Genomic DNA, 24,733 nt, shown 5'->3' on the forward strand with positions numbered 1-24,733 from the left:
AGGGCTGCACTGCTTAGAAAACGCTCCCGCGTATTTGTTGTCTCTCCTGTTTTCCTTGGCGTGGACACTGCAGTGGACATTTTGGAAGATGCCTTCCCCAGAAAGAACGTCTCACTATTGACAGGTCTTCTATCCCGTGTCGTCAATTATATGTACCAAACGACAGTGTCACGAGAGTAAAATTGAGGGGCCGCGTGTAAAATACTCCCCGGAACAAGACGCTTTCTTTTCTTTCTTAAAGCAGAGTTGGGCGGGGGGGGAGGGGGCGTGGTGGCTGGCGGCACCTTACAGGGCAACCATAGAAGACTCCTGTTGTCCGCTGAAGTTGGCACCATGCACACAAGCTTCTCGAAAGCACTAAAATGCTTCCAAAGATCGCCGAAATTTGTAGTGGACAGCATGCAACAAAGGGATAATATTCCATAACTGAGGTTTAGCGCTGTGTCCTCGTCTCGCCACTGTCTTTCGTTCCTTCTCGTGCGCTAAAATAACCTCAGTTATGGAATACCAACACGCCCTAACCTACGCTCTTTCAAGATAATATTCCATTTTTCGAATATTCGGTTAAACACCCGGAGGAGGTCGGTGCATAGCACGAGCCTTTCCATGGCGCTCGATCGTGTGCGTGTGCGAATCTTGGCGTTGTCGATTGGCGTTGACCCGTGTGCGGCTCGACAACGCCCAGATCATCGCACGTATACATCGCGTTGATCTAACCGATTAGCCACTGGAAGGCACGCAGATCGTATCTGATATACGCGTGTTCACATAGGAAGATTTCTGTCAACGCGTGATCTCAAGCAGACAAACGAACTTCTGCATGTGCGCTAGCGGCATACTTGGCCGCCCTCTTATACCCGAACTGGACCATATATGCGAACATCGCTACCGCGGCCGTCAAAAACCGCGTATGCGCGCGATCTCGGCACCAATCGCTGATTATCCACTCACACGGACGTATATATGTATTCGCGGCAAGATTTCCTCAACTGCTTGCACCCCGTATCGCATGATATACACTATCAACGGCCAACGACCTTTTCGTCACCGGCGCATTGCCTAGGCCGTTCGGCCTAATCGGCACTGCTCCGTCTGGTCGGTCGCGGCTATTGGTGCCTAACGTTGCGGCTTTGTGCGCAATCGACTCGGATCTGTTCGCAGAGGCCGTACGACACTGAGGAAACCGACAAACAGCCTTGCAACGAAATCGATTGTACGGGATGGTACCAAGGTTACTCGCGGCCGCCGTCGCCATCTTTGCGATATACACAGTATACGGCGGCATGTCCTCCCGAGCGTCTTTCGTATGTATACGCCGATAAATCTCTTGTCATAGCTTCGAACAGCGTTATTGGGTGCAACACACATTTGGTGTATTGCGTTAAAACATATCAAAGCACACGCTTTATTTGGAATACACATCTAACACTTTTGCCGTTAGTTTTCCATCTGTCAGCCACAGCCTTGATTTTGGATGAAGTTACTGAAGGCGCACACCTGCATGGAGGCTCGCGTGTGAGAACTCGATGCGTTGTTTGCGTCGCCCTGTGCACCTGTTTCGAATTGTGCGAGTCGTTCAGGCCACCGATCTTAAGTTTGTTGAACCTTCTCGACATTGCGTCGTATATGTAGCGCATGCAGTTCTCCAAGCCCTGCATCAATTGCGCCCGGAGCTGGTTTACACCAGTCACACTTGCGCAGGCTCTCCTATTGTATACTCATGTAAGACTGCGCTTGATCCTCAGCGTCACGCGCATTTATGCGGTCTATACGGCGGGCAGTCTTTAGACGCGCTATCTAGCCTCCCCCTTCCCCACCTTATCCGCGCTCTCCTACTTTGCATATCTTCTGGTGTGTTCCCTGTTCCGCCTTCTGCGCACGCATGCGAAGATGTCGTATGTCAACCGCGCGTTGCGAATCGTACAATTAGCTTGTCTTTCGTGCGGTCGCCTGTATGGCGTTCTTCGTCGTTGAGAGCAGTCGTCTCAGATTGTTGCTCCACTGTTGTGGAAGTCCGTTTCGAAATATTCCTTAGTGACGTAACCGAACACCGCCGCAGTCTGACATGCGAAACTACCATTCATGAATTAGATTATTTGTTTGTTTGTTTAAACCGGAATTGTGGCTTCACTTAACGAGAAATGTGGGCCGATCTCGGAGATTGTGCAATGGTAGCGCAGTTTAAAAATCAAAGAAATTATGGCGTTTTACGTTCCAAAACCACGATCTCATTATGAGGCATGCCGTGTGGGGGACTCCGGAATGATTTTTACCCACTAAGGTCCTTTAACGTGCACCTAAATCTAAGTAAACGGGTGTCTTCGCATTTCGCCCCATCGAGTTTTAAAAGAAAGCAAAGGTAATGGTTCTAAAGCAGGGGAACATGACGTAGGCGAAGTTAAGACGAGGTTAAGGCGACCTAACAGTGGTTGACATCGAACAAAGAACGACAGCCTTCTGGAGGGAGCTTCCCTTCTCTCCACTGTAACGAACACAGGAAAAACATAAAATAAATCACATGGTGCACTAAAGTGCCCCGGAAGACTTTCTTTCCTCCGTGGCAACCGTTATTTATTTATTTATTTATTTATTTATTTATTTATTTATTTATTTATTTATTTATTTATTTATTTCAGCACTCTCAGGGTGAGGCATTACAGAGAGGAGGGGCACACAAAATCGCCGGCAGTTTTCTTATATTTGTTGACGTCGGTGATGACAGCGATGAAGGCAGTATGTTGGTTCCAGTCATTCCAGTTCAAGGGATAAATGTATTTATACAAAGCCTAGTTCGGCATAGCGGTATTTTTACCTTGAAGTTGTGGTCAGTGCGTGAAGATGTATAAAATAGAGGGACGAGTAACTTATATTTGAGAATATGGTTGATATAAATTCTATGAAAAAACACATAACCGAAAAATATTTACTGCGCAGAGAATGAACGGGAAGACCAAGTGCAGATTTCATTGCAGATACCCTTTCAGTTCGGGAATAATTTGAAACAATAAAACGGGCGGCGCAGTTTGGAACAGATTGTAAAGTGGTAATTAGTTATCTTATTAGAATTCGAAATGGAGTAAGTATATTCTAATTTAGATCTTAACGTCCTGGACAGATGAAGCTTAACGGGGCTGTTAGAAGCTATGAAATGGCGCCGTAAGAATCCGAGCGTACGGTTAGCCTGGTTAGATATGTAGTTCGCGTGCATTTTCCTGGGCAGATTGTGTGTTAAATGAATACCCAGATATTTGTACGATGAGACAGGTGATAACGGAGTGTCATTAAGAAGATAGCGAGATTCAGGAGGACGGCTGGAAATACGCAGGTGTTTGCACTTAGTGGTGTTCAAGTTTCATGAGCCATTCGCTGCACCACGAAGAAACTGGGTTCAAGTCCGGTTGTAAACATGTTTCATCAGAGAGATTAGTAATTGAACGATAAAGCACACAGTCATCTGCGAAAAAATCTATATGGGAGATAACGTTGTCAGGAAGATCATTAATGTAAATTAAGAACAGGAGAGGGCCTAACAGAGAACCTTGAGGTACTCCAGAAGTTACGGAAACAAGAGTTGAGTCATAATCATTAACTGATACATATTGACTACGGTTGGAAAGAAAATATTTAATCCAGCCTAATACCTTAGAGTTAATATTACGAGCACCGAGTTTAATAGTGATAGATCATGAGAAACAGTGTCAAACGCCTTAGCAAAGTCTAAAAAATGCAATCCACAATAACGTTAACATCCATAACGCTAAATAAGTCATTAGTGAAAGATACGAACTGTGTCTCAAACGAAAAAAAAAAATTTCTGAAGCCATGTTGACATGAATTGAAAAAAAGTTGTTAGATTCAAGGAAGGTAATGAGATGAGAATAAATAATGTGCTCAAGAAGTTTACAGGGAACTCTTCCTTCCTAATGGAACGCTGTTGTCAGTGCACCGAAATTTGAACCAATCACCGTAGTTGTTTTTGAAATGTGGACACCTATGGGGGTTGGCGACCTCTGGACTCGCCGAACTGACGTTATCATTTTTATTACTTGATGCTCAACAGTGTTTCGCTTGCTGTACAGCTTTTGTATATTAACGATATTCTATACTTACACATTCGACCGTGTTTGTGCAGTCGTCGGTTCCCAGTATGTCGACCGTTGTCTCGTGAAAGCATCAGTACAAGTTCGGCTGCTGCATAGTTGATAGCTTCCGAGATATGAAGTCTTGTGGTATTCCGCTAAGTCAAAAACGACGAAAACTTAATGCAAGCGATGTGATCCATCGAAGTATTATCAGAATTGGAAGCACTAGTCTGTCTCTTTTTCGCAAGCTTTTTGTATACAAAAAGCTTGCCATCTTGTCACACGTTTCTTCTTTCTTTTATTTCCTTTTGCTCACTTTTTCTATTCAATTATTTAGTTATTTTTTTGGCCTTCGAAGTCGGCCGTGGATTTGCGTTGATCTGTACCATGTTTCTTGCCAGTCGCTCTATTGAACCGGAGGTGCCCTTTTCACCCGCGGTCAAGTAACTCCATCATACGTGTCGCGCATCTTATGGGTCAGTTTAACTCGTTGAGCGTCAGTGCTATCGCAGTCATCGCCTTTAACGAACGCCGCACATCTCGCAGCCGGTTTTCTGTCTTCTTTTTGACTTGCGACACGCGCTGAGCCGGCGAGTGCCAACTGTTTCGCTTCGTATCATCTGCGCGTTCCCTCTTTTCGACTGCTGCTCCATCAGATGGCAACTCGCTCGCACAAACTGCGGGCCCTGCTGCCAAGGGTTGCGAAACGCATAAGCACCTCTGACGCGGGACTTTAATTATAGCCGGCCATATAATGTTCCGAAGGCGTTCTAAATATTGTTTCGTTTGAGTAAGCAGGAGGACGGAGATCTTTTAGACGTTAATCCCTTCCTTTGTGTTTACTAGCGTTTACTTTTTGTTTTCTTTGCAGCGGCACACGTGCGCGGTTGCGCCCCGTTGCGACGCCCAGTGACGTCAATTTTCTTCTTTCCCTTTTATTTTGCATCGTCGTGTTCGGTCGTTTCACCACTCTGAGCGCATGAAGCTGAAAGATGCGTGTTAGGGTAAAGGGCTGGGCCACGTGATTAACACTCTGACAGATTTCGTCTGCCTTGGACGTAGTTTCTTATTGTATGAAACTCTGTGTGGCCTTGTACTACTCCGACTCCATCAGCCTTGGTCATTGTTTTTAAGCGCAGCTCTTAGACGCCCGATCCTGCGTTTCACGTCGGCGTCGCCCCTCTCCGTAACCGAGCGAACAAGCACAGCGAAGGATGAAAGAGCAAACGCGGAGCGCCGTGGGGTATGAAAGAGGGCGATAGCCAAGAGAGCGCGAGGAGGAAAGCGGAAGAATGGCGAAGGCGCAAGAAAAATAGTGCCGCTCAATATGGGGCTCTGCGGCGACGACCGCGAGTTGACGCCAGAGTAGTGCCCCGTCGTCTGTTACCGATGGCAAGCGGCGAGCACATCGACAGATAGAATATATGGAGACAAAGCGCTGCATGAGCGGAGGTCTGTCTGCGGCGGCTGGTGTGACTCGCGCCCACGCGCCACACGCGAGCTGCCTCTCGCAATCTCCCGATTATAGCGAGGAAGTCGCTCCACACTTCGCTTCGTTTGAAATGTGCCGCACGAGACATTGTCCGCGCCAGCCAATATATTTGAAATGGAAACACGCATAGAGCTGCGCTCAAATTTTGCATTAAAGAGTATTGTTACCGTGGGTGAATTTTAGAGCGCAACTCTTAGACTCCCGTTCATGCGTTAAGCATCGGCATGCCTCGGCGACTTAACCGATCAAGCGAGCACAGCGAAAGTGGGAAGGGCGAACGCGGAGGGCAGCGCGGGATGATATACGGCGAGAGCGAAGAGAGCGTGAGGAGGAAAGTGGAGGAGAATGGTGCAGCGGAATCACGAGGAGGAAAGCGTATAAAACCTCCCTGAAGCACCACCAGATCGCGCTCACGTCCGCTCATTCGTGGTAGCGGCGGCACCAACTGTGCGGGGGAAAGAACAAGAGATCCAGAAAGCTCACCTTCGCGCATAGCGTTCGCCGCAGTAAGCATTTACTGGTATAAATTACGGTTGCATAAGCTGCAGTTGCCGGGAAGCGGCAACTGTGTGGCCAGTCTACATATAGCGCTGCGCGTCCTGCCAGTCGGTGCGGTGATCGGTGCGACGCCTCAATATATCGCGAAATAAAAACACGTATAGAAGTGCGCTCAAATTTCGCGTTAAGGAGTATCGTAATCGTCGGTGATCTTTTTTTTTCCTTTGCGCATCAAGTTACGTATGGGGGGGCCAACCAGCCCGCTCTCAAGTCTTGCTTAATTCCTATATCGCGGGCTTCCGATATCGTCTGCTTCTGACTCATTCGATGTACTGTTACACTCCTGTTTTGTCAAGAAATCTATTGTGAATATTCGCGAGATGTGACCCCCACGTGTGCGAATCCGACCCTCGTAACTTATGCTACGCCGTACTTTAGATGTTAGATGCCGTTAAACTGCACTTCACGCGCGACAATCATTGCTAGGGCCCGTAACCCTTCTGCGCACTAGCACTTAATTGTGTGACTTATGTCACATATCTAATGAATTAACGTGCGCAAGGCTCACAAGAGCCATATATCAGTTTAAATGTTTGCTGAAAGGTATTAGAATAGACGAGGTATTACATTAAAACAAGGATTTACATCGCGGATCCGGTACCTCAAAGAGGTGCAACACATAATGCTACAGCGTATTTCTCTTCGAATTCGCTATACACCCACAAACCGCGAATTCGCTATATAATGAATTTTTTTTTATAGTGAATGGCTTTCTTTGTCACTTTCGCCCGTTTTCGTGGTCGGTGGTTGGCGGTCGGAGCCTATACTGGTCATTGGTTGGATCAAAGGCGCAGACGTAATGAATGCGTGCGCTTGCATTTCGGGTCAGGTTCGTTGCCCAACGCCGTCATCTCTCTTTGAGGCGCACATGCTGTTCGCCGTATATGCTGCAGCTATCGATGTACAGGTCAACTGCTGTTCTCGGCGGAATTGCATAGTGAAGCAACAAACGCTACCAAAGCGTCTTCACTGTGACAAATATACGTCGTCGAGTGCGTACAATTCCACTAATAACGAATAGCTTTCTTGTGCCGCTTACATTGACAATGATAAATAATATCTGCACATTTGTTGTTTCTTCGTTTTTCGAAAATTGCTCCTGGAACATTGAATTTTGTCTATGCTTACACCCTTTATAAAAGTCGTTCTAGAAATGAAATTCCATCGAATTTGTGTTGCATTCAGTTGATTTTCTGTAGAAATACAATCGATTGGTATTTTGCGATGGCGAATGCCGGCTCGCGGAGTGAGCCGGGGAGCAATCCTGCGCGCGCGCGCGATTCATTCGTTCGCAATCCCGACAGTGCGGAAGCGTAACCTTGGCGCTATTTTGCTGGTTCACCGTTCACAGGTCTCGCCGTCCGTTGGTTATAGGCCAAGCTATATTACTGGCCGCCCTTATTGGAGCTGCGCGCGTGAGCGCCCGTCGTGGACCTTGTATTTTTTTTTTTTTTTTTTTTGCCCGCTTCTTGTGCGAGCCGACGCCCGCGAGGCCGCACGAACTTGACAGCTATCCTTGGTGGTCTTTATTTTGCTTCTCTCCTATAGTTTTGTTTCGCTTCACCTCGGGAGAAAGTGGTTAGCGCGTTGGTTCTGGCTTCCGCTTGTGCCTGGCGCGGTGTCCAAGGTCTGCAGCTCCCTCGCACTAGTTTGGCGCGTTGGATTTATAGTAACCCTCTCGGGAATAACGGGTTGCGTCCGCGTTCATTTGGCGTTTGCGCCTTCGGTTCTGTCTGGCGTCGCGCAATAAATCGGGGTGCTTCGGATGTAAACAACTTCGCTTTCGTATCTGTCTAGGCCTTCCGAGCCACGGCCTGGAATCTTTGATTACTGCTGGCTACCGCTACATGTAAACACGTAAACACGCGCTAAAACTTCGCCGGTTCACGACCGGTGCAGTGGTAGAGGGCGCTAGGGAAATTATAGACTTATAGACTTACATATAGGGTCCTGAATATTTGGCTGCGTGTGTTAAAAAAAAAAAACAAATTGTGCGCTCACCGCTGCACTGTTCTTGCTCAAATTTTGCATAACGATCACATTTTGTTGTCAGCTTCGTTTAGTATAACACTTGGCACGATTAGTCACCTGTTTAAGACAAAAATGAGAAACAGTTTTCGCCTATCGGAAAAATGGCGTCTGAAAGGCGGGCCTGGCAGAGACTTGTGTCGCCGCCTGCCGGCAGCAGCAGGAAGTAGCTGCTTCGCAGGCGAGACAGCATATTGAAATGGGCCGTTTACGCGACAGCAGCTCTTTCCTGCTGCTGCCGGCAGGCGGCGACACAAGTCTGTGCCAGAGCCGGCTTTTCAGACTCCATTTTTTCCATAGGCGAAAATAGTTCCTCATTTCTGTGTTAAAAAAAAAGGCGACTAATCGCGCCAAGTGTTACTAAACGAAGCAGACAACAAGATGCGATCGTTCTGCAAAATTTGAGCAAGAACAGTGCAGCGGTGAGTGCAAAATTTTTTCACAGGCAGCCAAATATTCAGGACTCTGTACATGTGGAACGTTTTCAAATAGAAATTAGCACGAATTTGGGAGTTCTTCGATGGTTAACTTATAATTGTTCTTGCGGTGTTCCAATATTGCATTCACTTGACTCTAACCCTAGTTTTGTTATCTGGAATAACATAGCTTTAAAGCCCTTCGTGTTCCTTGAAAACGGTCCCATTGCAAATGCTGTTGGCTTTATGGTTGACAGACTAAATGCTGCAAAAAAAAAAAAAAACTCACTCGCAGTGATTTTTGTGCAATACTAAAGCATGTGTGTGTGCGTAGAGGCCGCCCCCCCCCCACCCTCCTCATTTCGCTCTGACAGTGAGTGAGGCTTAACTTGTGTACTAAGCCTAACCGGTGGTCTGCCAGTACTTTTCCACAATTGCAGCGGACACTTACTTTGACGACTCGGGAGAAAATAAGGCATATTGCTTCTGTGTTTTGACATTTCCTCTAGTGTTGTCAGAACAAGTGTCCACTGAATTCTAGATAAGTAGAAGCCAACCAGCTCAGCTGAGAACCGTTGTATAGTATCATCGATACCATGCAGCATGATTTGAATTTTTATTGACGATAATGTTCTTTCTATGTTTTTAGTCAATTGAACATTGCTTTATAGTAGACCATTGCTGTGTAAATATTCCCTGGAGTGCTATCTTTTCCTGCTTCCCTTTTCATTCAGTAACAACATTTTGGATTGAGTAACTACAAATGTATAGAAGGCCTATTCCAAGTATGCTTGTGGCCCCTGGATGTAACAAAAGAAGTGCCTCAGGAAAGTTCAGTTAGGTTCGTTTGTGAGTTTTATTTGCTCCAAAGCATGTTTGCTGTTTTGCTGTAAATATGAACTGCACAGGAGCAAGCCTCTACTGTCGTGTTACTGTCATTCAGTTCCACGCATTCGAAGCGTCGGAAAAAGGATACAGTAAAAGCGTGCTCTCAGAAGCTACTGAAAAACTCTGTGCCCTTCCACTTTGTGAAGGAGGACCAGCGAAGCTGTGTATGTGGGCTGCTTAATGGCGAACCGCACCTCTGCCGGAGGTTGGCCTGGCATTGCATTATCTTTGGGATTGGCTAACGTATGGGGAGTGCTTAACGCCTGCTTCACCTCCGCCGCAGGTCAGTCTGGCACTGCACTATCTTCGGGATTGGCCCACGTATGAGGAGTGCTTAATGCCTGCTTCACCTCTGCCGCGGTTCGGCCCAGCATTGCACAATCTTTGGGATCGGCTCACATATAGGGAATGTTTAATGCCTGCTTCACTTCTGCCGTGGGTCGACCCGGTATTGTACTATCTTTGGAATTTTTTTCCACACGCGGACACAATAGTTGGGAAAGTAGTCCTTAACAGCTTTGCTATAAAGGTCCTGGCTCCATGCCGTCCCTTCCACTTTCCAGGAACAGATTATTTGTCTCTTGGCTGCTGGTTTTCCAACCCACGTGCTAGTCTCAGTGGTCGAGTTCCTCTTTCGGGCTTTAAACATTAGTCAATCAATCCTGAATGTCATTACTGAAGGTGAAGGGAAAGAGGAAGAAATAGCCATGGTGCCAGGCGTTATTGTTGTGGCTAATTTTCCTGGGAAAGTGTCAATGCTTCTGTTAGGGGTGTTCAGTACCTTACCTTTATTTTCTTATTTTGTTTGTGCAGGGGACAGGACCAACTATGTCAACCTTCCACACGTCATCGCCATGGTGGGTCTTCCTGCCAGGGGCAAGACATACATTGCCAAGAAGCTGACTCGATACCTCAACTGGATTGGCATCCAGACGAGAGGTAGGCTCTTTGCTATTTGATCTCTTCCACCATACGCTCACATTTGACTGTGGGACATTTCGACATTAGACATAGCTTGGTAGTTATTTTGACAGAGAAAGGGCTTGTCGATCCTAGGTGATGTATACAGGGTGTCCCAACTATCATGCACTAAGATTTAAAAATATGCAAATACCACATCGCTGGTCAGAACCAAGGTAATGTTGTTTGCCATCACTTGAAGTTAGATTATTTATGCATTCTGTCTAATTACATAATTAGTCTTAATTAATTAATTCTTAAATATTGTAGTTACCTAAAATGTGTCAGTGGTAAAATAGTACAGCAACATAAACAACTCCTATACACCTTTCTGTTGCTCAATACATGCTACATAAGTGTTCTTCCAAGCACGAAACAAGCCTGCAAATACACGCAAAGTGTCTCGAGCAGCCAGTCGCGCGGCAATTTTGCGTATATTCGCGAGCTTCTTTCACGCTCAGAAAAACATTTTTATGTAGCAAGTATTGAGCAAGAGAAAACTGTATCGGGAGCTTTTCATGTTGCTCTACAATTTTCTCATTGACACTTTTTATCTAAATATAATATTTCAGAAGTTGATTAAGACTAATTATCTAGTTAGGCAGAATGCAAAAAATAAGCTGAGTATCTCCTAGCGACGGCAAACATTACCTTGGTGTTCTGTACAGCTACGTGGCATTTGCATATATTTATATCTTGGTGCATGATATTTGGGACACCTTCTAAAATGTAAGGGTGCTAAAATATTCACCATTCTGAATATGAATTGAATAGCCTGTGCTACTCTATTCATATTTGATTCGAGAAGTGACTATTCGAAATTGTCAAATGTTTATTTTGTTTGAATATTGGATCTTGAATCTGGGAGCAGTGCGAAAGATGAGTAGAGGCGCATAAACAACTGCACGTAGCTCTGTGTGGTTGTTTGAGCTGTAAGGGAGAGCGAACGATGAAAGTGAGAACCATTCCGAATGATTACATGGTAGGAGAGCTGCAGTTGCTGGTCAGATACGCCATTTGCTATGCGAGCGGATGGGAAAGATAACTACTACTCAGTAATTTCCAGTAATACAATACGCATCATTTTCGTGCAGCCTATACATAGAAATTTGTTGTTCCAATTTATTATTTGGTCATCCTCATCAATATTACAGCTCTTTAAAACAATGTGCAAGGCTGCAACATCCTACGTTTGCTTCAACGAACAATGCCTGGTGACATGGGCCGCGATTTTGTAACGATGCCTTTTCCGATGCCTTTCAGCACTTTTCACATTCGTGAGTGGCTGCGTTCGACATTCTGGCCGGGGTGGAGCTTCTCTTGACCACTCACGAATGTGAAATGCGCCGAAAAGCATTCGCATCGGGAAAAGGCATCGCTACGAAATTGCAGCCATGCTATTGTCTTGTTTTATTATTGCCATTGTGGTGGTGCCTCAGGCAGTTGATAGCATGTGTTACTCATTTACAAGGTCATCACTTGTCTGCACATCCATTTGCCAACTGTATTAGATGCGTATGCAAAATAAATGTGTAGACCAAATTTTTTTTTTATAGTGGGCTATGTGCAGACCTTACATTTCTCCTTGTTTAGAAATGAAAAACATAATCAATATTTGATTTGATATTCCGAGGTCGTTTTCATTAAATATCCATATGCGATTCTGTTCAGCTATTTTACTATTCAAACACCCCTGATATTAAAGGCATCATAGCAAATAGCTCTGCTAAATATAATAATTGAACTACTTGACTGCCTGAAATTAGGCAGTGAGTTTGCAAAATGTGTAAATCTACAGAAAAAAACAATGCAATGGTGAAAGTTCCCAATCTTGTGTTGCTCATTTGGGTGTAGTCTTAATCTTGCATTTCTGTTACAACTGTCAAGAGTGACTAATTCCATACTTAAATGTCACATAAAACTTCCTTGTTTGGGTCACATTCTTACTTTTTTCTCTACTTCAGGAATTTCGCACTATTCTTTATTCCTTGTTTCTTTAGTGTTCAACGTTGGTGAATATCGGCGTCAAGCTACGGAGGCCTACAGGAGCCACGATTTCTTCAGAGCAGATAATGCTGAAGCCATGGCCATCCGCAGGTACGTTGCAGCAGTTAATTTTGTACTAATGTTCACATATTTTTTACAGACAATATTCGGTTGTACATATGCCCTGTGCCTCTAGGTGCTTGTGCTGGTGGACCTTACACAAATCTATCTGATCTTGCCATCACAGATGATGTGGTGGTTTTAGCGTTGATACTGAGCAGTTTGCTTAGATGAGGGGTGGAGCAGTTGCAGTGTCATGTGGAGCCATAAGGATAAATAAGGCTGAGGGCTGCATATGAAGAATGGTGTCAGCAAAGCTTCAAATTTGGTCCAATAACTCGTTTGCTCTCATTCTTTTTTGTTTCCCCTTGTCCCAGTTGTTTCCTCATGCTGGTACTAAAAAAAATGGGAAAAATAGTATATAGTTTAGCTTAGCATCCAGCATGCTATGCACATGCATGCACATAAAAGCTTTGAGCAGCAATAGTATGAGCGCCATATAAGGAGAGTGGTGCAACTTCTGAAGTGGTAGCACACTGCACAAGATGCACTTATGACAGCAGGGATAGGCAGTGGGTAAATATAGTGATAAGTGAACACATTCTCGAGTGGGTTATCACATTTAACATTTATTAACATATGTGTGTAGTCCTCCAGGGGTGTTATTTTTTTATGTACAGTGCTCGGCAATTGAATTGCAATACTCGGACTGCAAGGCAGCCATTGCTTTTTGCACCACCGGTGAGCGCTGGGAGATCGCTGAGGAGCCGAATGCTGTAATAATGCATCACAGAGGCTCTCATTTTCATTTGATGCTGCCAAAAGTTGCCGGCAGACACACACTGAGTATCACATTTCAGTCACTGAACGCGACTCTTACGATTGTACCCTTCTGTAGGTAGTGCAGTATGTTACCATAGGGAATGAGCATTAGCAGTACTGCGATGCGAGCATTACTTGTACAATTGCATAGAATGAGCACTGTTTATTGCAGTTATTTGCAGCTTTTGATATCGTGGCTCACAGTAATGCCTAGCTTGTCTGTGAACTTCTTACCGTTTATAAATTACTGGGTTACCAGAGCCGTAAAAACGTTAGTAGCAAAGCTGGTAGTGTCATCTTGTGATGCTTTGTGCAAACAAAAGTTGTTTGATCTATTTTTGTGTCACGTGAGTGTTTTCATTGAATAAAATTTGAATCAAAGGACAAATTGTTGATTATGTTGCTGTGAAAAGATTGTAACAGCAGTTACACTGAATATGGCGGATCACTGCAATAATAGCCGTCTTCTATGGTAAAGGTATACGTGAGCACTGCTAACGCGTCTGCTCACGTAGATGTCTCCAGTAACCTGTTGTTCTGCAGTGAATAGTACCTTTATGGAAAAGCTAGAACTCTAATATCTGCATTTTGAAACTTTTTTTTCCAACAAAAAATTCAGTTCTTTTTTTTTTCTATTTGCAATTTTACTATTGCAGCAAGTGCGCCTTGGATGCTCTCGAGGACATGTGCAAATGGCTGGAGTCTGAAGGTGAAGTGGCAGTGTATGATGCGACCAACACAACCTACGAAAGGCGCAAGCTCATTTTCAACGTGGTGTGTGAGCGATTTGGCTTCAAGCTGTTCTTCGTCGAATCCTACTGTGACGACCCCAAGATTATTGAAGCCAACATTCGGGTTAGTAGTTGCATCATTGTTAACGAGCAGACGTAGGCCTTGAGGTGTTGGGACAGATCATACATGCATTTGACTATCAGGCACATGCGGGCCTTGTACGCATACCCAACTTAAATCTGTAGTAAAGTTGGCATAAGGTATAGTAGACTCTGATTATTCATTGTTTCAATTAATTCAATCCTGAGTGAAGGTACTGACTGGCACCCATACATTTTGATGGGCAAAAGCTTTTGTTAGTGGGATCCTAAAATTGGCCCTTATCACATAATTCAGACTCGACCGTGTGGCACACATATGCCTGATCACACTGGCGACATCAGCAGCTACAGCATCTCTCTTGGCAATGCTAGGGGAGAGTGAATGCATTAGACATGGCAGCCTCTCACCCCGATTCTAGCACATGCCTAAAGAAAGAAGCAGTCCCAAAATTACCTGTGCTTCGCAATCTGGGGCCAAACTGAAGCCACATCTGGGGCACCAGAAACTACCTATTCTGTTCAAGCACTAGTACTACTGTCACCCTGTACTTTACTACATCATCATCATCAGTTCATAACAATACTTTCATGGTCATAGCATACATCCCCAGTCATTGTCATTTTATTTTTTATGTATTTTACGACATTTACAGTGGCTGATGTGTGGGCCTTTTTACAGTAAACTTTCCGTTTGTAGTTCATTCAACTATTTCGTTCACATTTCATTGACAGCTCATCACAATGGGCGTGGTGCTTTTGCCCATAGCTGGCCCTTGCACCAAGAAACAATACACATCTGTCAGAAGTTAGAGCCTGGAATTATGAAAGCTCATTGAAGATATAAGTTAATATACATGCTAAACTTGCAACGGTAGAGCCATGTCAGATGTTTTCAGCGCTCTGGTGGAATGGCTTGAAATATGCGGAATGCCAAATGCATTGGACCACAGGAAGGGTTACATGTTGTGGTACGTAGAACACAATATAAGAACACAACACAACCCGCCGTGGTTGCTCAGTGGCTATGGTGTTGGGCTGCTGAGCACGAGGTCGTGGGATCGAATCCCGGCGCGGCCGCATTTCGATGGGGGCGAAATGCGAAAACACCCGTGTACTTAGATTTAGGTGCACGTTAAAGAACCCCAGGTGGTCAAAATTTCCGGAGTCATCCACTACGGCGTGCCTCATAATCAGAAAGTGGTTTTGGCACGTAAAACCCCATAATTTAATTTTAAGAACACAACACAATAGAATAAAGAGATGTCTAAAATTGATGGTGGTGTACAGTAAATATAAATCAATTTCGATTGTGTGAAAGTAAACTGCATCTTTAATCTTATTTCTGATTGCTTTCACCTTGCTTGATACAATGCAGGAAGTGAAAGTCAACAGCCCAGACTACAGGGACATGAACAAGGATGATGCCCTCCTAGATTTTGTGCACCGCATTGAACACTACAAGGCTTGCTACCAGACCCTTGATGAAGTCCAGGAAAAGCAGTACTCATTCATGAAGATCTTTAACACAGGACAAAAGGTTGTGGTGCACCGACATGAAGGTGAGATTTTTCAGTGGATGGATCTTTTTTGTCACATTCCATATAAGCCCTACTCTTCCAGGATTAGACTACAGCATGTAATAAGTTTCAACTAATCTTTCTGAGGATCTACATTGTCCATGAACAGAGTTTTTATAACATCTGTTGACAGACTATCAAGAGGGGATGCAGTTGCTAGGCATGTTCATGTACTTGAATACCTTTTATTAGTCTAAATGCTTCCTTTATTCATTATGGTAGAGAATGTGTTGATAGCATGTTTGCTACAAGACTGACTGCGGAAAAATTTTAAGAAATAATTTCATAAATTATATGTGTTGCATCATTACTTCAAGGATTCTGTGTTACACCAGGCATAGAGCAGTGTACAGAACAGCTGAAGTCAGATTAGTATGTTTACTCATTTGAAAGGAACTGATTTTACTCAACAGCTCACAATGTGCCTGATTTGCCAAGTTTATTTGTATTGAGTGTTTTGTTGAATTTTTAACAGCAGATTGCTGAAATAATATTGGCGAGAGACCCCCTTGAGGTGAGGGTTCAATGGCAGTGGTAAATCCTGCTGTTGACCAGCACACAGTTTGCAATTCGATTTCTTGACTGCATTGTTGCCTTCCAGTGGAAATGGAATGGAATGGGAAGAAGTCTGTGTACTGAAGTTTTCATGCACAGTGAACAACCTGAAGTGTTTGAAATGTATATGGAACCCCCTGATATATCTCTCATAGCCAGAAAGTACTTTTAGATGTGAAACTACAGTGAGACACAATGCTCTATGCCCAGTTTTTTTTTTCAGAATGATGTACTGAAGCATTTTTCTTTCATGTCATTGTTTTGCAGGGCACATTCAGAGTAGGGTAGTCTATTACCTTATGAACATCCACATCATGCCAAGATCCATCTACTTGACAAGGGTGAGTTGATCTCGAGCTTTATGTGATCTAAGCAGATGTGTAATATTGCTTCAATTCTGATGAAATATTTCTGTATCATTTATCCACAGCACGGCGAAAGTGTCCTGAACCTGCAGGGAAGGATTGGTGGGGATGCTGATCTCTCCGAACGGGGACGGGAGGTGAGCAGTGGACTTGGGTTGGCCCAGACTTGGCTAGTTTTTCAGTGCAGGGAATGCAGTGCTCTCAGTTGCTATTTGCTCGCTTTTCCATTGCTGCATTTCAAGTCCTCTAGAGCAGTCTTCTTACTTCCCTGGTTGATGCAATAATGGAAAAAAAAAAGCAGCTTCTAGGCTTTATATTCCTAGACGATACCTGCCTCATGCTATGAAATTGACGTTTTTTTCAGTGTACTTTATGCATTAAACTCACTGCTTGATTTCAGCAAGGAATTTTGAAAACAAGATACAAAGCTTAAATCTCATCTAGGAAAGGAATGATTCTTGATAAAATTTTAATTAAGTTCTGTCTGCCTAGTGTGCCTCCTGGGTAGCCTTTTGTTTGCTCTTTGGCTTCCTTAGAACACAATGTAGTCCATTTTTACCGATGAAGAATTTAGGACCTATTAAATGCTGTCAAAACCAATGATATTACAGCGAGGTTTGTGCGGGAACTTAAAGGCGGTGTCACTACCAGTTGTTCATTTTTGCGCCTTTTCTGGCTTATAAAGCATCTTCTGGTAAGTGGGGTATCTATGGTATTGTGCAAGGGTAATTTATTAGTACAGGTGAAAGCATTTTTTCTCTTTAGTGTTCCATTAAAATTCGCTTTTTTGAAATTTCTGGAGGAAGCACATGTGTCCTTCTGAATAGAGCTTCCAGAATGTCAGAAAGCAATCCTTCATGCTGCACATATATTCCTCCTGTTTTCTTCACTTGTGCAGTATGCACTTGCACTGGCGAAGTTCATAAAGAAGCAGTCCATTCCACGCCTCCGTGTCTGGACCAGCCAACTGAAGCGCACCATCCAGACTGCAGCAGGCATTGATGCTCCACAAGAGCGGTGGAAGGCTCTGAATGAAATTGATGCTGTAAGTTTTGTGCACTCTTGACAATTTTTTTGTTTTCAGTTAGCTTACAAACCTTTCACTACTTTGAAGATTTAAGAAGAGCTGCTTCAACCTTTACTTAAGGAGACAGTGTTGGCCCTCCCTGTAATGACCCCGTGAGTGCAGTTGACAGTATGCAATAAAAATCACTATCTTTTGTTCCCCAGGGTATATGTGAAGAGATGACATACGAGGAGATCCAGGAGAAGTTCCCTGAAGAGTTTGCTGCCAGAGATCAGGACAAGTTTCATTACCGGTACCCACGGGGCGAGGTGAGCTCCACTGTGCTTGACTCGCGCTACTGACATGCAAAAGCATTCTCAGGCTGTTACAGTCAAATCTCTGTAATACGGTTATAATTTATTAGAGTGTATAGAAGTAATGCAAATTTTTGAAAGTCTCAGCCACAATGCATTCATTAAATATAATATATCCTCTTTTGGAGTGACTCTGAGTGGCCTCCTGGGCCATGGTCACTGAGAGATCTGTCAGGGGAGTGAGACTGTGGCATACAGTTATGAAGAAGGTATAACAAATATTGGTCTTCCATAATCCTGGCAGTGACTATTGCACTTTAATAGCAATCACTCTGACAAGCAAGTGTTGGCAAAGGAACTAGGGTGAGTTTCTACGCACTCCAAAAGGACCTCCACTGCAACATTGAAGAAAGGTCCACAAAAATTTTAAAGCCTTATTTAACCAAAGGTAATGGTCATAAACATTCCTAGCAAAAACGTTCGATAAAAATGCCAGTAGCCTGTCACAATGAACTTATTGGGGCGATAGGCATATTTGTCCTATAGGCGCATCTGTCCTTAGGCATACACGCATATTGGTCCTATCGGTATGTTGGCTATATTGGCCAATTGAACCACTAGTTACAGGCGTATTGGTTTAATGAGTTATCTGCTTTAGACCAATAGCTTCATTGTAAGGCAACAGCACACAACCACATGCTAACACAGCGCAGGAACATGTTCACTACGATAAAGTTTGAAGTACTTTACTGGCACTCTGTGAGATGGCACTTATCTTAAATATGCGATACAATAGCCAAAATTACTTGGGCAGGCATAAAGACGATGCTAAATCCAGAATTGACAACTAGATTGTAATAACTTCTGGTGCAGGCATGAAATAGCTTCGGATGCCTTGATGGAGACAGCAGAAATAAAAGGCACGCAGCTGGTTTTAACCACAAAAAATATCAGTAGCGCACTTGGAAGTATAGCTGCTCTGTCAGTTGCACCCTGTCTATTCTCGTATTTCATGTTAAGTCAGGTCAACATGTAGTCTATCACAGCATTGTACTATATTTACATTGATACTCCAGGGAAACTTCCATTGTAATAGATCAGGCGGTAAGCAACTCTGAGGTGGAACTGATGGCCAATCGGCACTCATTATGTGCTTTCGCAGGAAATGTCATTGCAGTCCTAGGCCATGCCGACTCTACTTTGAGTTCGTAAAGTTGACACTTCACGCTGTATTCGCTGCACGTATACAGCGGAAAAAGCTTAGAAAAACTGAGGAGCCAAAGTGGCCATTGCCAGCACTTGTTGATCGCGTCTTACCTGTCATAGCACTGACAGGCACAGTTTCGTATTCATGTCCATCGCACTTGCACTTCAGTGAGTTATTTGGCATAGTGGAATTGTTGCACTGGAATGCCAGCAATGCAAATGTGCACATGTGACCTATGTGACAAAGTGCAGGGGCTACCGTCAAACCAAATCGATTGTATACAAAACTGCTACATTCTCAGTGCGCAAATTCGTTAATGTTGTATGCTTTCCCAAGTGGCATGCTGAAGTTTTTTGTGGTAATTACGCTGTTAGGTGCACTTCCAGCTCTGTCATATTTATTTTTAGAGTTCCTATCAGTCCAACAGGAAAGAAATGGGCAGCTCATTGCTCCCAATTATTGGACTCTATTGTACAAAGTTATTGGTCTTAAGAATGACAAATATAGTAGTCTCTTGTGGCAATACAAATGTATTGGTCCTATAGGTAACCTATAGCCGACCCTATTGATGCCAATATATATCTATTGGTCCCATAAGCGAAAAATAGTTATTTCCCATTGGTACCAATGCAAACTCTTGATCCTATCGGCAACAAATAAATGTGGCCCATTGGACACTAGGTACCGATATAACCCTAATAAAACCGATATAATTCCAATAAGTTGCTCTATTAGACCAATAGAAAATTCTATTGCCATTTTTGCTAAGGCAATGTCTAACTTAAGCTTTGATGCTGCGATCGGGGTTTGTTATGGATCATATAAATTTTGGATGATACAGATAATTTCTTGAATCCTAAAAAATTTATAACAAGATTCTGCTCTATTTAGTTACAATAAAAAAAAAAAATATTTTTTTCCAGTCCTATGAAGACCTGGTGGCTAGGTTGGAGCCTGTCATCATGGTTGGTGTTTTCATTGACCCTGCATGCCTCATGTTCATAAGCCTTTTCTTTTTTCTTCCATACAATGAGGGCATGAATTTTGCTTATCCTTGCCAGGAACTGGAGCGCCAGGAGAATGTCCTTGTGGTTGCACACCAAGCTGTCCTGCGTTGTCTGCTTGCCTATTTCCTTGACAAGAACTCTGGTAAGTAGACTCACTTTTTCATGTCGAACTTTGCATAGTTCTAATCAAAAATACCACCTAACATTGTTTTACTAGTTGCAAATACGTACATCTTGCCTTCTAAGTAGGGCCTGCTCACTCCATTGCTTTTTCTTTCTTTCGAAGTACCTGGCGAATGAAGTGCAAATATTTCATTATTTGAAAATTTGCAAATAGGGTAGGGATATAAGAGGACCCACTTTTAATTGCTTTTCTTGGGTGGGTAGGTGTTTAAAGCTGTAGGATCCTATTCCAGAGCAGTCTTTGTGCATTTGCCATAATTCTAGTGTAGCCCCATACTATTGAACTAGTACCTTTAATTCCAGTTGTAAGTTAGTGAAAGCACTCAGAGGTGAGGTTGCTTTCATTCTGGAAAACTTATTTTTTCTTGCCAGCAAGATTGAAGATCTCGCAAATGCAAATTTAGCTCTTATGCTTGTTTAGCAAACAAGTTTAAAGAAAGCCGTAACACTTTGGTTGAACAGGTAGGGAGTTTTCGAGTGTCTTAGCGTATCAATACTTAACACCTTCATGCAGCCATGCATTTCTTGCACGATGTGTTGGTCCTTGATTATCTTTCGAACATGGTGACTGCATTGGCACTGTTTTGGCAAGCTGTATGCAGTCCCTTGTCATACATGAATTGCCAAATTTGACACTGTGCTGAAACTTTACTGCTTCTAACAAATGGGCTTTAATTGGCAGTTCACTGACCTGGGCTGCACCTTTGTGCCAGTGTTGTACTGTGCAAAAATTTCACATGGTTGTCATTTGTTGCTGTTACAAAGTTTTGAATGAAAGACCCACTTGGGGGATAAAAGAAATCTGGGTGCTGGTTCGAAAAGGCTGAGGGCACAGACCGTGACGCCCTGTTGCCTTTCTCCCTTCCTGCTTCTCTTTCCTACCCTATTCTCGACATTTTCTTCTTCTTCGCCGCTCTGCTCGTTCTTCTGGCGTGCAGAAGAGATGACCCACGTTCACGTGCCTCTGCACACCATCCTACACTTGAGGCTGACGGCACATGGCGGCCAGATATCAGAGTTGAAGACAAACGTGGAGGCTGTGGACGACCACGAGCTCCTCTGAGCGCTGCTACAGTGTTGATCCACATGTTTTTAAAATTATTTTTGCCTCTGCCCTCTTCTCCAACATTTATATCTTTTTAACTAGTGCTTCCATATGTAGGATTGTATTGTTAGGCACTGGCAATTCACAGAGCAGGCAGGATGTTGTGAGACATTGCCTTGTGTCTTGTGCCCGAGGTTCCAGTTCAAACCCATACAGTATAAATGCACTCTCTTCAGTCTGTAGAGTTATCACTAAAAGCTTGGGTAGTGGGTTGTAGCTTTGTAAATGTCAAGGGTGTGCAAACTTTCAGCCTTTAGGAACCCTACTTTATTTAAAGTTATCAAAACACATTAGTGCCCATTGTCCCAAGATGCAATAAGATAATGAGTACAGGTCTGCATGACTCCTAAATGAGCACCTGCTTGTAAATTTTCGAACTGCCAGTCATTTATGATTGCTTGGAAATATTAAAATCAATGTGTGCATGTTGGTGCAAAGAATAGAACAAGTTGGGGATAATGTTGCTGTAGATGAAAGGAAGAAATGGGAGGGGCAGCACAGGGGGCACATGCTTGAATAACTGAAATAACTATCGGGATAACCAAAAGCATTTATGAAGCCCCCTTTGGGAGACCTCTGCTCTTGGTGTAAGTGTGTGTGAAAGTCAGGATGCCTCACGTTTTTATGGCATCACTAAGCACTTGTTTTTAAACAAGATTGTTTGTGCAGGATAGCTGGCATGTGTACAAGTTGACAATAAGACACTGGATAGACTAGTCACCTTTGCTTGCACAAAATAAGCCATAGTTGGAATAAATAGCAATTACCTAACTGATTGGAATCACTATTAGTTGCATGCATGCTGATAACGTTAGCAGAAGTGCTTGCTTAAGCAGTTATATTTGGAGTGTTTTTGTGGCACAGTGGAATACTAAAATGTGGATGATATTTCTCTGTTTCTGTATTGAGTACAACTGTACAGCACCTTTGGTGAAATCAGTGAAGCAAATAAAGTACTATGTTTAGTCATCTTTGAATACATATGTACTATCAGTGAGACAGTATTGGCATATACGAGTTGAACCACCCTAACTTGGGGGTTAAACTTCCCAGTAAATAAGATTTTATATTTCTTGTCTGCACTATGTCCACTGAATTGTTTCTCTGCACATGGAGACAGCTTTTGCTTGCTTGTCTTAAGGAGGTTTGCAAAGTGAGGTATCGGCCTTCTTGTGAAATATGGCTGAAATCTGGCCTTGAATGACTTGTATCAGCATTTGTATAAACAAAATGGTAAAATTTTTGATGCAGCCATACACTCAATACTAATATCAAAGTTGCTGAAGATAACAATTAAAACATCCCACTAAACAGGCAGCAGATCTTAATCTAAAAGTTTCAATACGTCATTTTAATACTGTGTGAAAGTCTTTCACTAGACAACCTAATTATGTGCCTGTGTAATGAAACATGAAGTGATTGCAAAGAAACCTTGATACCACCTTGTGCGAGAGCCTTCAGCATAGTACATTTTTAAGCATGCTAGCTTTTTGGTTGTGGGCGGTCTGGTCTGTTGTGATGCAGCTTGTCATGACTTCATAGTTGAGCAGCTGTTGTGAGCCACTTCGTCTACCAAATGTCTTAGCCAAACAAAGGAAGCAGCCAATCACTTGGAAGTTTGAAAAGTGATTTGGTCGGATACATGTTTTTGCTGTGAGCATTGCCCGCTTGGTTCAGAGACAACAGCTTTGGTTTTAAAAGCACGATCAAATCTCTTGGGAAGGGGAAAAGAATGTTATTCTCAAAATAAAAAATTCATGCCATTTCATCAAGGTGGTGTTCTGTTACATGTTGTAGACTTTATTTTTACTGAGAATTATTGTAGCTATGAAGATATGGTCCAGATTTAGATAAAACTCTTTAAGACATTGTGTTAGTGTATGGCTCAAACCATGGAGTAAATAGCTAGCACATGACCTCCACAATACATACCTACATAATACAAAGTGGCTGATCCATTGGCATAGCCAGTGGGGTGGTTTGGGTGCTCGAAACAACCCCCCCCCCCCCCCCCCCGGGAATTTTCTGACAAACTGCCCTTCCTTCCCCTCTTTCCCACGGAAGCGAATGTTTCGAAAGGTGGTCTCCGAAAGAGTGGCATGGATGAAAGGTAAAGCTTTAATGTGAAAGCAAGACGAGGACTAGTGGCAGTACAAAGGGGGGGGGGGCGGACCATGGAGGCTGACCCCTCTCCCATTCACAGAACATTGCGGCTCCTCTCGTTGTGCTTCTCTACCTCATTTCGGATCATGTTAACCATAACTGCTGAGGGACGATAGACGCTAAAAATTCCACACAGATAAAGATAGGCCGAGCACGTGCATATGACTTGGGGGCATTGTTGCTTCCTATCAGGAGTTCGTGTCGTCGAAGAGCTTCTCATTTCGGGTACTTTGTTGAATCGTTGGTCATGCTGTGCAGAAGAAAATCATTCCGAAAATATTGTCACTTGCTTGTCTATGAAATGCATAATAAGCCCCCCTTTTCTTTTTATTTTACTTTCCCTTGTCTCTTACTTTCATTATGTTAATAAACTTGAAGAGAGCTTGCTTTTAGGCTAGTTTGTACTCACGCTGTTAAGAATGAAAACAGGGCAAAAAATGGGACAAGAAAGAAATAGCTACAGAACATTGATTTGCACATAGCAAAATATATCAAGGACGGTGGTGCTGGGCCAGGGAAGCTAAGAAACCGCCACAACAAATAAGCGGGAGAGTAGGTAGGTGAATGGCCTCAGTCCAAGCAGAAACAGAAATATAGGAATGTTAGGGGCCGCCATGCCATTCAACACTCCTGTGAATGTTGAAGAGTGCAACAGTGAAGTCCAACAGTGATGCCCATAATAGGCATCAACAATGAAGTTGGCGGGTAAAAAAATTTTGAAATTTGAGGGATGCTTAAGCTTTGCCTTCAAGGGTGGAACGCAATAGCACTCAAAGATCCCTGCATTTCCAGGCAACTGCAGCTTTCATGCAGATGCGCGGAGGCAAACACGATGGTGTTGCAAGGAACCGAGCAGGCCACACCACTCCGAATGGTAGAAATGCTGAAAAAAGGGGTTTGTGTTTGAGATTCTGCATAACAATTATGTTTTCTGGTATATTCAATTTTAACTCCAGCACTCTCATGTCTGTAGGTTGTGTTTTAGGTTGTACTTCACAATTTTTTTATGCATTTTACTTTGAGGAATTGAGTTAGTTCAGTAATGCCTCTGCACCACATGGAGAGCCTGCATAATTGTGTTCGGAATGATTTTTTTCGAAACTACATCCGACAGCGACAACAGATT

At 43.5% G+C, this 24,733-nt stretch overlaps 1 protein-coding gene across 12 annotated transcripts in view; it reads left to right on the forward strand.

Moving 5' to 3' along the window:
• The window catches only part of Pfrx (6-phosphofructo-2-kinase/fructose-2,6-biphosphatase), a 149,839-nt gene that overhangs the window by 93,088 nt on the left and 32,018 nt on the right, over positions 1-24,733 (forward strand). For 11 of the 12 annotated variants that reach the window (XR_012822803.1, XM_075669643.1, XM_075669640.1 and 8 more), the window contains 10 exons: positions 10,278-10,403; positions 12,425-12,521; positions 13,949-14,147; positions 15,501-15,684; positions 16,525-16,598; positions 16,688-16,759; positions 17,521-17,667; positions 17,853-17,957; positions 20,073-20,114; positions 20,211-20,298. Coding sequence is in view for 11 of the 12 variants with exons in the window: in XM_075669643.1 (XP_075525758.1) it covers positions 10,278-10,403; positions 12,425-12,521; positions 13,949-14,147; positions 15,501-15,684; positions 16,525-16,598; positions 16,688-16,759; positions 17,521-17,667; positions 17,853-17,957; positions 20,073-20,114; positions 20,211-20,298 (1,134 nt within the window). In the remaining variant the exon portion in view is untranslated. Of the gene's footprint in view, positions 1-10,277; positions 10,404-12,424; positions 12,522-13,948; positions 14,148-15,500; positions 15,685-16,524; positions 16,599-16,687; positions 16,760-17,520; positions 17,668-17,852; positions 17,958-20,072; positions 20,115-20,210; positions 20,299-21,277; positions 23,213-24,733 lie in introns of those variants that run through there. The other variant, XM_075669636.1, reaches the window with a different exon arrangement.

This window comes from Dermacentor variabilis, chromosome 9 (genome assembly GCF_050947875.1).
Source record: "Dermacentor variabilis isolate Ectoservices chromosome 9, ASM5094787v1, whole genome shotgun sequence".
NCBI classification, from domain to species: Eukaryota; Metazoa; Arthropoda; class Arachnida; order Ixodida; family Ixodidae; genus Dermacentor; species Dermacentor variabilis.